At 40.6% G+C, this 17,377-nt stretch overlaps 1 protein-coding gene across 9 annotated transcripts in view; it reads left to right on the plus strand.

Annotated features, from left to right (window-relative positions):
- The window catches only part of ctif (CBP80/20-dependent translation initiation factor), a 316,523-nt gene that overhangs the window by 125,406 nt on the left and 173,740 nt on the right, over window positions 1-17,377 (plus strand). For all 9 annotated transcript variants that reach the window (XR_011353333.1, XM_069923856.1, XM_069923855.1 and 6 more), the window contains one exon: window positions 14,479-14,552. Coding sequence is in view for 8 of the 9 variants with exons in the window: in XM_069923856.1 (XP_069779957.1) it covers window positions 14,479-14,552 (74 nt within the window). In the remaining variant the exon portion in view is untranslated. The remainder of the gene's footprint in view (window positions 1-14,478; window positions 14,553-17,377) is intronic.

Genomic DNA, 17,377 nt, shown 5'->3' on the forward strand with positions numbered 1-17,377 from the left:
TTAATTCTTTGAATGTGGGTCCAGCCTTTCTCTCTTGTTCTTACTGCGGTGTCTGTAATTAAAAGTACACAGCAGGGACCATCCCAGGCAGGTTTTAGTTGATCCTCTTGCCATGCTTTTACATATAACCAATCACTAGATTTTAATAAAATGAATAACAATCTGACTTTCCTTTGTGTTAGTGTAAAAATTGTAAAATGAAACACAAACCATATTTGCATGGGTTTTGAATATGTTAGATCTTATTAAAATGCAGTTGGAGCTGCTTGTCTGTATGGGGCACAACCCTCCTGTGAGAGATGGGAAAATTGACCTAAAATTATGAACATGGAAGAAACTGAAGTTCATCAGTAAAATGGCTGTAACCAGTTCAAACAGGATAAGTTTGGGGCTTAGGATGCAGGAAAGCAGAGTCAGCACGATTAACATAAGAATCTTCTATCCTTTGTGACAAGACCATAGGACTAAGATAAGGAATGGTAAGGTACAATAGAATGTAGGAAGTTGAGGTAGTCTGGATCAGATAAGGGTCTCCTAGCCCTGGACAGAAGTACCAAGTCATACATTTCTAATTAGCTAACCATACACAGATTTATACATATGAAATTAGCCAACCCTAGATAGAATGAGTCAACTCTGCATATCAAGAGACTGTAGCCCCGAGAATCAGGAAGGTGTGAATAAGGACAATGACATGAAGGGACACCGACAGGATACCCCCCCCTGGTTCTCCAAGTATACTGAAATTGCACGTAGGCAGGCAGGATTGCCTAATGCCAAACCTCTCCAGCAGGAGGCAGAAGAATGTAAGGGGGAGGGTATTCCTACACTGAAATCAACTGTATAAAAGTTGGGTGAGCCCCAGTGTGTGTGTGTATTCCCAGGGTAAGGGGAAGCACCCAACTTTGCATTGTTGTTGTAATAAATGTTCTTTGTTCTCAATTTTTGTCTCGAGCAATTTCTTTAAAGGTACTTTAATTCCTAACAAATGGGGGCTCGTCCGGGATCACACTCCCTCCACTGACAGAGTACCCCGACGACGAGAGTAGGTGCACCCCGGCTGATTCAGCTGGACTCACGGGCGACGGGTGGCTGGTCAGTGGAAGAAGCGAGTGATATCCGAGAAGAGGCATTGAGAACAAACGGCGGAAGGACGCGCGCTAGAGCAGTACTGCCAGAACTCGGTAAGAGTATTTTACTTGTTCCTAAGTATGGGAATAGCGGGCAGTAGAGATGAGAGTCCTGACACAGGACGTGACCACCAGATAGCTACGTACAGCCCGCTTGGGATGATGTTATCTGAGTGGGGCACAGGAAAGACCCGCGGTAAAGACAAACTAGCGGGCAGTAGAGATGAGAGTCCTGACACAGGACGTGACCACCAGATAGCTACGTACAGCCCGCTTGGGATGATGTTATCTGAGTGGGGCACAGGAAAGACCCGCGGTAAAGACAAACTGACGACGGTCAGGTATTGTTGTAATGAATGGGTGGGATACCCGGTTAAAGGGAGCTCCGTGTACTGGCCAAAATTCGGATCCGAGAATGAATGGATGTGTGAAGTTTGAACTTATGGCTCTATCAAAACCAGCCAGACAATGTTGAGAGCAGGGAATATGCAGCCTGCTGGCTCAAGGGATCCATTGAACAGCTGGTTTTGAATGAGAAAGAATCCAGGGATAAGAGAGAGGAGGAACCTCTTGTCCCTGAATCACAGGGTTGGGATGTGTTACATTCCCTCCCTCCACCCTATGTTCCTCCTATGCCGGCTCCTATCTTTCCTTCCCCTCCTATGACCTACCCTTCTGCACCTTCCCCACCTCCCCCACCACTAGAGAAGAGAGAAGAGAGCAGGAGTGGTATGATAACTTGCTCACAAAGCACTCGATTACCACCTCTGTTGGCAGGAGAGAGAGGTAACTTTAATTCAGAACAGCGTGAGACTCTTCAGGAAGAAAGGGCAGAACCCTTTGATTCATTTCCCAGGGAGCAGGAACCCAGACCTAATAAGCCAGAAACCAATTGGATGAGACCACTGCGGGAAGTTCCCATGAGAGAGGGTCTCGGTTTCGTAAATGTGCCCCTGACCAGTACTGAAGTGTGTAACTTTAAGAAAGAACTGACCTCCCTGATAGAAGATCCCCAGGGATGTGCCGAACAGTTAGACCAATTTTTGGGACCAAATATATATACAATATGGGGGTCTCGACATAGAATCCCCAGCAGGGGAACAATTGGTACTAACAGGTTTTGTTACCAACTCAGCCCCAGACATTAAGAGAAAATTACAAAAGACAGAAAATTGGCATGAGCAGGGAATAACCCAGCTTCTACAGATCACACAAAAAGCATTTGTCCAGACATCTGAGGATAAGCAGAAAGCAAAGGCTAACATTTTGATGCAAGCAGTTAAAGTAATAGTAGATGAGTAACATGGAAAAGGCAGGGACTGTGTGCCAGCTCCTGAATGTTGGGAGAAGTGCAGGGAGTGGGAGAGTAGAGACCAGAGATAATTTCATAAATCATGACTTCCCACTTCAGTCACTGACCAATATTGATTAAAATTCATGCTAAAATTTAAATGTCATAAAGGATCATTTTTCAATACTGAAGAATTAGCGAATTTAACTACCAGTTAATTCCAATTTATGAAATAAATTGTATTCAAATGTGATTTTGCACAGGGACTACCTGAGAATAGTGATGTTATAACATTTGCAGGGAGAAATGTTTGCGCAAATAGGGTGAGTTCTATACATCTTAACTTTAAATGTATGTGAGATAAAGAAAGGATATGATGTGTAAAGTGGCTGGATCAGCCAGTTGAAGGGGGAGTGTGCATGTCCCTTTAAGTGCACTGTGGCACTTGAAATTGAGGCTTCAGGCTCTTGTCTTGCAGTTAGAGGTATGGAGCCCTATCAACACATTTAATACATTTCTTCTACACATTCAGCAGTCAAGGTCCGTGAGTTTAAAGATCACCCACCTCTGGAGAATAAAGATACCTCTGGGGATTCCTATGGGGATTCCTATAAGTTTAATCATTCATTTCTCTGGTGCATTTTCCTCTGGAGTGAAATTAATGCCTCAGCACAATTTCTCTGTATTGCCGCTGTTATTTAATTCATGATAACTTTCCCCCATTCATCAGGTTTATATTTAAATCCGGTAGTGCGGAAGTTACATTGTAAATAATCACGGAGGTAAACCCTGCGCGACTGGATTCAGCTTAATGGAGAAATAAACCTGCGAACTGGTCTATGGTGCTGTGTGAGTACTGCAATAGGTGGAATATGATTTAAATTGGTGGCATAGTTCAGAACAATTGGGTGCATAAGAATAATAATATCATTAAGAACTCACAGATCTTGTACCAGATGCTATTCAGTACATCTTGACTTAAGGACTGGAGAAATTGGCATGTTAGAATGAGATTGGCATGGTACCAATATTTCTTGATTCAATAATGACTCCACAAGCTCCAGGATTCATGCAGCAGAACTTTTAAGTGGAATATAATAGAAACTAGCCTGTACTTAAATTATTGTGTGTGCAATCTTCATAAGAACATCTTTTAACTTTTTTTGGTGCCTGTTTTACAGACTGTTTTAAATAAGGCCAGCTCCTGTGAGCTGTGGCACAAGGCATTTTACTTAAGGCAGAACTAAAGGTTGAATATGTTTCAAGTTCTCTTGCAGGGGCTCTTGTGCTGCAATGTCTGTTATGTACTCACTCTAACAAATTGGAGGGTTGTGCCCCATACAGACAAGCAGCTCCAACTGCATTTTAATAAGGTCTAACATATTCAAAACCCATGCAAATATGGTTTGTGTTTCATTTTACAATTTTTACACTAACACAAAGGAAAGTCAGATTGTTATTCATTTTATTAAAATCTAGTGATTGGTTATATGTAAAAGCATGGCAAGAGGATCAACTAAAACCTGCCTGGGATGGTCCCTTCTGTGTACTTTTAATTACAGACACCGCAGTAAGAACAAGAGAGAAAGGCTGGACCCACATTCAAAGAATTAATGACAAAGTGCCATAATGTTACAATTTTATTCGTTTTTTTTAATGGTTTATTCAGTTTTGTGTATTTTATTGCTGTTTTCAATGAGCTTTACATTTATCGTGGTTTATTCAGTTTTGTGTATTTTATTGCTGTTTTCAATGAGCTTTACATTTATCGTGGTTTATTCAGTTTTTGTGTATTTTATTGCTGTTTTTAATGAGCTTTACATTTATCGTGGTTTATTCAGTTTTGTGTATTTTATTGCTGTTTTCAATGAGCTTTACATTTATTGTGGTTTTATTCAGTTCTTCTTGCATTTTATTGCAGTTTTCAATGAGCTTTACATTTATTGTGTTTTATTCAGTTCTTATTGTATTTTATTGCAGTTTCCAATGAGTTTGACATTTATTGTGGTTTTATTCAGTTCTTCTTGCATTTTATTGCAGTTTTCAATGAGCTTTACATTTTTTGTGTTTTATTCAGTTCTTATTGTATTTTAATGAGCTTACATGTATTCTTCATTGTTGTTTACTAATTTCTTTGGAATATTGTTCGTTAATGTTTTAAGCCCCCCTGGAATAGGGGCAGCAGAGGTTACAATTCAGCTCCTTTAGAATGTAGACAGGGCATAGATTTAATGTATAGTCATAATGGGATATAAGGGATCCCAATACGGACCAGGGGAATTAAACAGCTTTAGTGGAGTACTCTCGATGTTTTAAGTACTTCTGGAGAAGGGGTAGCAGAGGTTACAGATTGTACTGTTTTACAGGCTAGAGAGGGCATAGAGGCAAGGTATTTAGAATACGGATCAGGGAAACACAGTGGGGATAGGCAGTCACACAGTGAGGCACCTGTGTACACAGACTAACCGCAAAACAAACAATGTACATTTCACACAAAGGGGGAAACTAACAAGCTAACCGCAAAACAAACAGACACTTCACACAACCACGAGACACATAATCCCCCACCTGGCTCTCTCTCTCTGATCATCCCTGAAGGGGAACACCTGTTTTCAGGGAGCTGCTGCTCATCTGGTGGTTATATAACGTGGAAAGGAGCGAAGTAGAGTGCAGGGTGTCAAAATCCTCACAAAGGACATGGTGGGACAAAGACAGACAGAATGGTAGTCAGGATTGTACATGTAGCAGAGAGAGAGAGAGTTGACACATATGCTAATGTTAGCAGACAAGCTGCAACACACAGTTAAATCACAAGAAACAATCCCCCCCCCAGCTTGGTCTCTTTTCATCACCCCATGAAAGGGAGCACCAGTTTCCAACAACGTGAGCTGCTTGACACTTTAATATCAGGCTCCAAACAGCCTTCGGAGATCGGTGGCCCTAGGGTTCGGGGCTGAAGAGGACATCAGATACTAGCCACAATCAAACGGAACCGCCTGACTACTGCTACTCGTTCGCTGCTGAAGGCAGCGCTTCTCATAGACTGCGACTCGTTCGCTGCTGAAGGCAGCGCTTCTCATAGACTGCTACTCGTTCGCTGCTGAAGGCAGCGCTTCTCACAGACTTCGTCGGGACAACACTTACAAAGGTCGTGTGCTTCAAAGACACTGCTTCAATATTTCAACGTATGGGATGGACTAGACTTTTTACTGAGAACTGGAGCCTGATACTCCAAACCCTAATAAGCAGCTGGACTCACTCCCCTGACCTTCATGGTGCTCCCCTACCTAAAGACTTTACACAGACATTACAATTCGGTTATTGACCAGCTGGGTAAAACTACACCTTACACTTGAAAGATCAGTGTTACTGATCTAAAAGAAAAGTGAGGAAAGTGGGGGGGGGGGGGGGGGGGGGGATCAGTCACACTGACACTAGTAACCAAAGATCAGTAACACTGATCATGGTGAAAGATCAGTATTACTGATCTAAAAGAAAAGTGAGGATTGTGAGAGATGGGAAAATTGACCTAAAATTATGAACATGGAAGAAACTGAAGTTCATCAGTAAAATGGCTGTAACCAGTTCAAACAGGATAAGTTTGGGGCTTAGGATGCAGGAAAGCAGAGTCAGCACGATTAACATAAGAATCTTCTATCCTTTGTGACAAGACCATAGGACTAAGATAAGGAATGGTAAGGTACAATAGAATGTAGGAAGTTGAGGTAGTCTGGATCAGATAAGGGTCTCCTAGCCCTGGACAGAAGTACCAAGTCATACATTTCTAATTAGCTAACCATACACAGATTTATACATATGAAATTAGCCAACCCTAGATAGAATGAGTCAACTCTGCATATCAAGAGACTGTAGCCCCGAGAATCAGGAAGGTGTGAATAAGGACAATGACATGAAGGGACACCGACAGGATACCCCCCCCTGGTTCTCCAAGTATACTGAAATTGCACGTAGGCAGGCAGGATTGCCTAATGCCAAACCTCTCCAGCAGGAGGCAGAAGAATGTAAGGGGGAGGGTATTCCTACACTGAAATCAACTGTATAAAAGTTGGGTGAGCCCCAGTGTGTGTGTGTATTCCCAGGGTAAGGGGAAGCACCCAACTTTGCATTGTTGTTGTAATAAATGTTCTTTGTTCTCAATTTTTGTCTCGAGCAATTTCTTTAAAGGTACTTTAATTCCTAACACTCCAATTTGTTAGAGTACATAACAGACATTGTAGCACAAGAGCCTCTGCAAGAGAACTTGAAACATATTCAACCTTTAGTTCTGCCTTAAGTAAAATGCCTTGTGCCACAGCTCACAACCATATTCCATATAATAACCATATAGCAATAACAGTACGGAAACAGGCCATATTGGCCCTTCTAGTCCGCACCGATTTACATGAAACTCCAACTAGTTCCACTTACCTACTCCCTGCCCATAACCCTCCAACCCCCTTACATCCATGTAACATAACCAAGGGCATTAAAAGGGTAAAAATCTGGCAATTTTCTCTCCACAGAGAGCATTGGGGAGCCTGGAACTGATTGTTGATTTTGTAAAATGAAGTTGAACAGGCTTGTACACATTTTCAGACTGCTTGTGCAGTGAGTGCCATACACCATGGTCTTCTGATTCATTGGTGAGGAGGTGATCAGTAAGATGCAGCAGTGGAAGTGCTTGCTCAAAGGGTGGAGGAAAATTAGACTTAGACCTGGATTTGTCAGATTGATAAGAGTTTATCTAAAGCTGGCTTTAGATAGAAGAACATCACAGGTGCTCCTCAATTTACGATAGGGTTGCGTTCCAGCAGACCCAGCATAAGTTGAAAAAAAATCTTAATTGGAGACGTACCTTGTCTAACATTGACAGCACTGTATCAGTCCTAATACTGATCCCGCTGCCCCACTCTCTAACGACAGCGCTGTATCAGTCCCCATACGGATCCCACTACCTTGCTCTCTCCCAACAGTCCCTGTAAGCTTTCCGAAAATGTGATTAACCAACGAGGCTACAAAAAATTCACCTTAGAGGAATTATCAAAGTTTATTGGAAAAATCAACGATGCTTGTGATGACCTTTAACACATTATATGAAAGTAAATGACAGTCATGCTATTGTGTCAACGTAAAATCATAAGTAGGAGAGCACCTGTATTACCTTTCATATTTTTGCAATGTTGATTGCACACACAATCATTTAAGTACCGGCTAGTTTCTATAATATTGCACTTAAAGTTTAGCTGCATGAATCCTGGAGCTTGTGGAGTCATTAGTGAATCAAGAAATATTGGTGCCATGGCAATTTCTCTGTACCATGCCAATTTCCCAGTCCTGAAGCCGGGATGTAGTGAATAGTATCAGGTACAAGATCTGTGAGTAATTAATGCTATTATTCCTATGCGCCCAATTGTTCTGAACGATGCCACCAATTTAAATCATATTCCACCTATTGCAGTACTCACACACCACCATAGACCAGTTCGCAGGTTTATTTCTCCATTAAGCTGAATCCAGTCGCGCAGGGTTTACCTCCGTGATTATTTACAATGTAACTTCCGCACTACCGGATTTAAATATAAACCTGATGAATGGGGAAAGTTATCATGAATTAAATAACAGCGGCAATACAGAGAAATTGTGCTGAGGCATTAATTTCACTCCGGAGGAAAATGTACCAGAGAAATGAATGATTAAACTTATAGGAATCCCCATAGGAATCCCCAGAGGTATCTTTATTCTCCAGAGGTGGGTGATCTTTAAACTCACGGACCTTGACTGCTGAATGTGTAGAAGAAATGTATTAAATGTGTTGATAGGGCTCCATACCTCTAACTGCAAGACAAGAGCCTGAAGCCTCAATTTCAAGTGCCACAGTGCACTTAAAGGGACATGCACACTCCCCCTTCAACTGGCTGATCCAGCCACTTTACACATCAGATCCTTTCTTTATCTTACATACACTTAAAATAAGACGTGTAGAACTCACCCTATTTGCGCAAACATTTCTCCCTGCAAATGTTATAACATCACAACTCTCAGGTACTCCCTGTGCAAAATCACATTTGAATACAATTTATTTCATAAATTGGAATTAACTGGTAGTTAAATTCGCTAATTCTACAGTATTGAAAAACGATCATTTATGACATTTAATTTTTAGCATGAATTTTAATCAATATTGGTCAGTGACTGAAGTGGGAAGTCGTGATTTATGAAATTATCTCTGGTCTCTACTCTCCCACTCCCGACGCTTCTCCCAACATTCAGGAGCTGGCACACAGTCCCTGCCTTTTCCATGTTACTCATCTACTATTACTTTAACTGCTTGCATTAAAATGTTAGCCTTTGCTTTCTGCTTATCCTCAGATGTCTGGACAAATGCTTTTTGTGTGATCTGTAGAAGCTGGGTTATTCCCTGCTCATGCCAATTTTCTGTCTTTTGTAATTTTCTCCTAATGTCTGGGGCTGAGTTGGTAACAAAACCTGTTAGTACCAATTGTTCCCCTGCTGGGGATTCTATGTCGAGACCCCCATATTGTATATTTGGTCCCAAAAATTGGTCTAACTGTTCGGCACATCCCTGGGGATCTTCTATCAGGGAGCTCAGTTCTTTCTTAAAGTTACGCACTTCAGTACTGGTCAGGGGCACATTTACGAAACCGAGACCCTCTCCCATGGGAACTTCCCGCAGTGGTCTCATCCAATTGGTTTCTGGCTTATTAGGTCTGGGTTCCTGCTCCCTGGGAAATAAATCAAAGGGTTCTGCCCTTTCTTCCTGAAGAGTCTCACGCTGTTCTGAATTAAAGTTACCTCTCTCTCCTGTCAACAGAGGTGGTAATCGAGTGCTTTGTGAGCAAGTTATCATACCACTCCTGCTCTCTTCTCTCTTCTCTAGTGGTGGGGGAGGTGGGGAAGGTGCAGAAGGGTAGGCCATAGGAGGGGAAGGAAAGATAGGAGCCGGCATAGGAGGAACATAAGGTGGAGGGAGGGAATGTAACACATCCCAACCCTGTGATTCAGGGACAAAAGGTTCCTCCTCTCTCTTATCCCTGAATTCTTTCTCATTCAAAACCAGCTGTTCAATGGATCCCTTGAGCCAGCAGGCTGCATATTCCCTGCTCTCAACATTGTCTTTCTGGTTTTGATAGAGCCATAGGTTCAAAGCTTCACACATCCATTCATCCTCGGATCCGAATTTTGGCCAGTACACGGAGCTCCCTTTAACCGGGTATTTAACCCATTCAATACAACAATACCTGACCATCGTCAGTTTCTCTTTACCACGGGTCTTTCCTGTGCCCCACTCAGATAACATCAACCCAAGCGGGCTGTACGTAGCTATCTGGTGGTCACGTCCTGTGTCAGGACTCTCCTCTTTACTGCCCGTTATTCCCATGCTTAGAAACAAGTAAAATACCTGACCATCGTCAGTTTCTCTTTACCACGGGTCTTTCCTGTGCCCCACTCAGATAACATCAACCCAAGCGGGCTGTACGTAGCTATCTGGTGGTCACGTCCTGTGTCAGGACTCTCCTCTTTACTGCCCGTTATTCCCATGCTTAGAAACAAGTAAAATACTCTTACCGAGTTCTAGTAGTACTGCTCTAGCGCGCTTCCTTCCGCCGTTTGTTCTCAATGCCTCTTCTCGGATATCACTCGCTTCTTCCACTGACCAGCCACCCGTCGCCCGTGAGTCCAGCTGAATCAGCCGGGGTGCACCTACTCTCGTCGTCGGGGTACTCTGTCAGTGGAGGGAGTGTGATCCCGGACGATCCCCCATTTGTTAGAAATTAAAGTACCTTTAAAGAAATTGCTCGAGACAAAAATTGAGAACAAAGAACATTTATTACTACAACAATGCAAAGTTGGGTGCTTCCCCTTACCCTGGGAATACACACACATACTGGGGCTCACCCAACTTTTATACAGTCAATTTCAGTATCAGAATGCCCTCCCCCTTACATTCTTCTGCCCCCTGGATGGGTTTGGCATAGGTAATCCTTCCTGCCTACGTGCAGTTTCAGTACACTTGGAGGACCAGGGGGTATCCTGTGGGTGCCCCATCATGTCATTGTCCTTATTCACACCTTCCTGATTCTCTGGGCTACAGTCTCTTGATATGCAGAGTTGACTCATTCTATCTAGGGTTGGCTAATTTCATATGTATAAATCTGTGTATGGTTAGCTAATTAGAAATGTATGACTTGGTACTTCTGTTCAGGGCTAGGAGACCCTTATCTGATCCAGACTACCTCAACTTCCTACATTCTATTGTACCTTACCATTCCTTATCTTAGTCCTATGGTCTTGTCACAAAGACTAGAAGATTCTTATGTTAATCGTGCTGACTCTGCTTTCCTGCATCCTAAGCCCCAAGCTTATCCTGTTTGAACTGGTTACAGCCATTTTACTGATGAACTTTAGTTTCTTCCATGTTCATAATTTTAGATCAATTTTCCCATCTCTCACAAGATCTAATTAGCTGCTCCAATCCTTGGTATAATCGAATTCTTCCACAATTGCAGATGCAAACACAGAGATCCTTCTATGAAGAATGTGTGCAAGGCTCATTTTGCTTGCCCTAAAACTTGATTGAAGGTATGCAATCTGTGGTTGGACAGAACATAGTGAAAATTTTGCCCTTTGGGTCCATGCACAAAACCAGTTCAAACCACCTCATAGGAATGTTTTAATGCACTTTTATAACCAACACAGTTTTTCTAGCCTTATCTGTGGCTTGCAGATTTCAAATATTCTCTTTTGTGTGTCAAATTTGTTGTGGCTTAGTTTCATTTGTTTGTCTGAGAAGTCTGCCATTTCTTTGTGATTTTGTTCAAACACATAACGTAAGCACTTCACAACATCTGTATTGTTATGCCTTGGCCAACTATAATTTCAGCCATAAACTAACTGACTTGTGGATCAGAGTAATCTCTAGCTCCAGCTGATATCATTAGTTATTTGAGGAATTGAACAAGGCTTATTTTGGATAGTACCAATATTTCCAAAGATCAAAAAGGTTTTAAGCTGACCTTGCATGAGAAGTTATGTTTTCACTAAGTTTTAATGAGGAAGCAATTGAGTAGGGTGGAGGGATTTAACTTTTACTGTATCTGAGTTTGGTGGAATTAATTTCCATCAATTTATATTGGCCTTCCATTATGGCACCATTTTATTGCTACCAGATGGTCTTGGGGGCTAAATAGTTGGTAGGTGAGAAAAGTTTTATTTTGGTACATTCTTAAAAATATTTTAAAGCATTTTAAATAAAAGACCATCATGACCTTGCTAATCAAAATCTTGCATTACTTTGATCCTGTTTCCTAGATCTTGGTCCATAATCTTGCAGGTTCTGGGACTTGGTGTTCATCCAGGTTATTTTTAATGGGGGAAGTATTTCTGTTTCCACCTTCCTTTTAGGCTGAGTTCCAGATCCTCACAGTTTGCCAAATGAAAATCCATTTCCTCATCGATGTGGCATGGGTGGCATAGTGGTTAGTATAATGCTGTTACAACACCAGTTATCGGGACTTGGGTTCGAATTCTGTGCTGTCTGTAAAGAGTTTATACGTTGTCCCTGTGTCTGCCAGTGAGGATTTTCCCCAGGGGCTCTGGTTTCCTCTCAGCATTGTGACAGATTATAGATATGTTTTAAAGGAGATAAATTAGGGTAGGTTTTTTGGTGTAAATCGCATACAAACATTTCAAAACAGATCTCATTTAAAATATTGGAGCTCTGCTCAAGCTAGACAGGCCGGCTCCAAGAGCCTTTGCAAAATCTTTGGGGAGTGCCCAAGAGATTTCACTAATGGTTGTTGTTTTGAAAAACAACAGATGAAAGAACTCGGAGGAGTAGGTTCAGAGCCGCAGGCTGTCTGGGAGTGCTGTTTGCTTTTCTAAGAGGGTCATGTGGTTTCTTTGCAAGCAGAGAGGGAGTCAAACAGGGTTTTCTCAGAGAGAGGGAGATCAGTTCTGCAGTTTTACAGCTGGGACTGGATAAGGACAAGTTGGCAAGCTTGTGGGGAAAAAAAACATTTGGAAGACGGGTCATGAGTGTTTAGTTCAGGCTGGTCAAAGCCCTTGTGGTTCATACAAGAGGAGAGGACTGGCTGCCTAATATTTTACTTGAAGTAAGAGAAACAAAAATGAACTCTGTGGTAACCTAAAAAAAAAAGGTTATAATCTGGAAAACCCTGCTGGGGCAAGTTTCTTCAGCAAGACACTGAAGTAGCTCATCGGAAGGAATCAGTTTGTGTCCAATGAGCAACAAATCTCTCTCTGAAAACTGACAAGAACCTTCCTGAGCAGTAACCTTTACCTTTCAAGCACCAAAGCCTGGTGAACTTCATAAATGTTAAATTCTGTGCACAGTATAAGAATTGCCTGCAACCAGTAAACTTGGAAGAATGAGAAGTGAGATTGGACTGTGAATCAAAAAAACTTTTCTAAACTTGCACACACATTACATATACGTGCACTTAGAATTAGAAAGGAATTAAGCTAGGTTAGTTAAGTTAATAGTGATAAGTTAAAAGTGTGATTATGTTTTCATGTTTAAAGATAATTAAAAGCAACCTTTATTTAAGTAACCATTTGTCTTGGTGAATATTATTGCTGCTAGATTTTGGGGTCCTCTGGGCTCATAACTATGACAGAATATAGATATGTTTTTGGGAGAAAAATTGGGGCATTGTTTTTAGTGTAAATAGTTTTTAGTTTAAAGTATAAATACTTTAAAACAGATCTTATATAAAATACTGGAGCTCTGCTAATGCTAGATATATTGGCCCCAGAACATTTGCAGAAGCTTTGGAGAGTGCCCAAGAGACTTTACTAATGGATTGTTTACAAAAGGACAACAGATGAAAGAACTTGTCGGAGCCGTAAATTGTCTGGAGGGGAATGTGCTATTCTAAGAGGGTCATGTGGTTTTTCAAGCAGAGAGAGTCAAACCGGCTTTCTTTGTGTGTGAGAGAGAGAAAGACACACACAGAGATCAGTTTGATAGTTTTTCAGTCAGCAGCAGCAACTGGGACTGGAACAGGACAAGCTGACAAGCTTGTGGAAAACCCTATTTGGAAGACAGGTTGTGAGTGCTTAGTTCAGCCTGGTCAAAGCCCTTGTGGTTGATACAAGAAGAGAGGACTGGATGTCTAATATTTCACTTGAAATAGAAAAAACAAAAAGGCATTCTGTGGTGACATGAAAGAAAGAGGTTATCCTCTGGAGAACCCTGAGGGGGCAAGTTTCTATCAACTGGATCTTCCTCAGCCTCTCGGGTTGCGACGTCCAGAAGACTGGCAGTTTTAAGGATACTGGTCATTGGTCCAAAATTTCGTTTTAGGCCTGTTGAGGTAACCAATTGAACCCACTCGTGTTGTGAGGAGAGAGTAACAAGTTCAGTTGAGTGGAAGTTCAAACAAAACTGTTTACAGATACACACAACCTTTTTTAAAACCCACATCACGTGCCCCAATGATGTCACCGCGTCGTGATGTCAAGACATTCAGCAGCCGATTTGCTGGAACTTGTAGTACTTTTTTTTAAACTATTCATTTTCTGCTTTTGTTTAACCAGTTGCTTGCAGTTGCCAGTTGCTTGAATTCAGGTTAAGATGGTTCTTACAGTTTTACAAAATGTAACTAGGTGCAATTACATAAAGAGGGATCCTACTGCACCTCCTATTGGAGATTAAATGAAGCTTTACCATAATTCTCATCATAGGATTCGCACACAATGAAATACTCCAACTTTGACATCCTATTTGGCATTTGCTTTTGTTCCATATCTCTTAAGAACTACACAAGGCAGAAATCTATAGATTTTTAGTTTGAAAATGTTGGTATTCATAGCTTCACATTTTCTCACATCTATGTCAGTCAGCCTAGGTTATATGATCATGTCTGTGGAGTGGTGAATTCCATGAATTTCTGACATTTTATCACTACCTCATGAAATCTCACAATTTAGGGTTGCATCATATTTGCCACAATCATTCAGAGTTAAATCTCTCATGTACCAATGCTGATTCTGTGAACGTTTCTCTTTTTCTAGATCTGTAACCAAGAGATGTCCTATGATATTCTGGGAACTGATATTTGGGCAGTTAACTCTTTTGAAAAGATCAGGTACGTGCTTTTTTCATTTCAATGCTTTTAAGTGGCTCTGTCCTGTTTTCCTGCAACTTGCAGTACTTCACAGTGACCCACTTTCCTTCAGGTTATTGGGGAACTGTAATGTTACTTAACCTTCCTTTTCTTGTCCGTTCTTCAACAATTCATAGCCTTGTGTGGCTTAGTTACTGCAATAGACATTTGTGTGCAGACCTTTTTTTGTTGTGGGATATGCAATGAAGATTTTTGATTGATGGATACATTGCAAATTAAAGGTTGATAAGCAGTGGGCAAGTACTGATATTTATAATCATGGAAATACATTTTCTTTATGTAATGGTAGATTTGGGAGGAAGATTATAAATGATAAATGGAGCAAGAGAAACTAAATGTAACAAAAGTATATATCAATACTGAATGAAATTTTTAAATTTTAAAGAAATTTACAAAGTTTGATTTTCATTTAACATGGTGGACATTGCTGTGACTTCCTGCATTCTAATTTAAATAAAAGTTTTTAAAAAAAATGTAAAAATGGCCAGCCCATTAGTGTAGTGGTTAGCACAATGTTATTATAGAGCCAGAAGTGTGTTCAAATCCGGCGCTGTCTGCAAAGAGCTTTTTCATTTTTCCCATGTCTACCTGGGATGCTCCAGTTTCCTCCCACCCTCAAACGTACAGGATTGTATGTTAATTGGTGTATTTGGGGGACATGGGCTTGTGGTATGGTATGTCTAAATTTAAAAAAAAGATTTAATTTAATGTGTACAGAAATCCCAGGGAACCTATTGCTTTCTCGGTTAGCTAGTTCTTAAAATAACTTCAGTTCACAATAATGGTCCCCTGATCCTTTAGAAATAATGTGATATAAGAAATAGATTGAATATTGGTATCATGTTCATAAAGTTTATTATTTATTTTTAAAATACTCTTCTGTTCATGTTATATGAAACCAAGTAATGAGAAAAGTAAGCGTAACAAATGCTCTTCTTTATCTTCTGCTCATGAACTGCGGCTTATTATTATTTTTGTTCATTGCTTTTACTGTTTAAAGCTTTTTAAATGCTTTGTGAAATAAGTGTGGTGGGATAATAGTTATGGACAGGTCTGAAAAATAATGACTGTGTATAATAAAACTTGTCACCAGTCTTGCAGGTGTGCAGAGGGCTATCCTGGAAGCATGACATCTATCTTTTCAGCATGCTGTGGGGACTCAATGAGATGGTTTTTTTTTAAAAAAAAGCAGATTGAAACATAATGACGTGTGTTACATATGAAGGAATGTTGAAATGCAGGACAAGAAGCAAGGGGAGCCGATTGCCTTACCCATATTCCTTCTCTATCCACTTACTTTCTGTTCCTTTAATATCCAAAGATTTTAGTCTTACTCTGTGACTGAAGAGCCACACTGCAATTGAAAATTCCAAATATTCACATGGTTAGCCAGAATCCAGCATTATCTATTAAGGAGCTTGTACATGCTCCCTGTATCTGCATGGGTTTCCTTCGGGTACTCCAGTTTCCTTCCACCTTCAAAAATGTACTGGGATTGTAGGTCAATTGGGTGTAATTGGTCAGTACAGGCTCATGGACCAGAAGAGCTTGTAACAGTGCTGCACACCTAAATTAAAATTTAAACTGTTTCTCTTAAATCATAACCCTTATCCTATGGTTATGCATTCTGGACTTTTCACCAAGAGGAAACAATCTAAACTTTCATTTTTCTCTTTGAAAACAGTGTGCTCTGAATAACAGTCTTTCATTCTTCTAAAATTCAATAGATCGAGACTTTTTGATTTCCTCTCATTGATTCCTAAAATTTAGGAAATCCTCTGTTCACATGTCCCAGGATAAATGCCCTTTTTGGCTCTAGGTATTAAAATGCACCATTCCAGGTATGGACTACACTAAGCCCTGTACAGTTTTATTAAAACATTTCTGACAAAAAGCAAATACAGATCAGCCTTTCTAAGTACTAATTAGGCTTGTTCATCAAGTTTTTTTTTTAAAGCTTGAAATTATTTTTTGCATTCCATCTTCATGGATATACAATTTGCCTTCCTGAATGTTTTGTGTTTCCTGAGCTAACACTTCAAGATACCTTTATACGCCAATGAATTTTTTTCTTTTTAAAAATATTTGAATTTAATATACAAATCCTACATACAAAATCATCTAATTAGAAACTGATTATATCATAGACATATCACAAATTAAACATAATGCAAATCAAAAACCTATCTGTAATTGTTTATTTGACTGGATCCTTTAAACTAGAATGGTTGGGGGGAGGGAACAAAATAGTACAGAGCAGTAAGGAGAAGGTTAGAATGCAAAAAAAGAAAGTTTGTAGTAAGTATTTGAATATGGATGGGCAGGTGATAGAGAAGGGAAATGCTCTGGAAGAAGATGAAGGGCAATTGGCAGGAAAAATAAATAATGTTGTTCTTAAAGATGAGGGAAAACAGGGATTAAAAATTGGGAAATCCCTGAAATTCATATATTTTAATGCCAGGAGTATTGTAAAAAAGGTGGATGAGCTGAAGGTATGGATTGATACTTGGAAGTATGATGTGGTAGCGATTAGTGAGACATGGTTGCAGGAGGGATGTGATTGGCAACTGAATATCCCTGGGTTTCGTTGTTTTAGGTGTGATAGAGTCGGAGGGGCAAGAGGAGGTGGGGTTGCATTGCTTGTCAGGGAAAATATTACAGCGGTGCCTAGGAAGGATAGATTAGAGGGCACATCCACGGAGGCTATTTGGGTGGAACTGAGGAGTAGGAAAGGAGAGGTTACACTTGTAGGGGTGTATTATAGACTACCCGGAGGGGACCGAGAC

This window comes from Narcine bancroftii, chromosome 3 (assembly GCF_036971445.1).
Source record: "Narcine bancroftii isolate sNarBan1 chromosome 3, sNarBan1.hap1, whole genome shotgun sequence".
Classification (NCBI taxonomy): Eukaryota; Metazoa; Chordata; class Chondrichthyes; order Torpediniformes; family Narcinidae; genus Narcine; species Narcine bancroftii.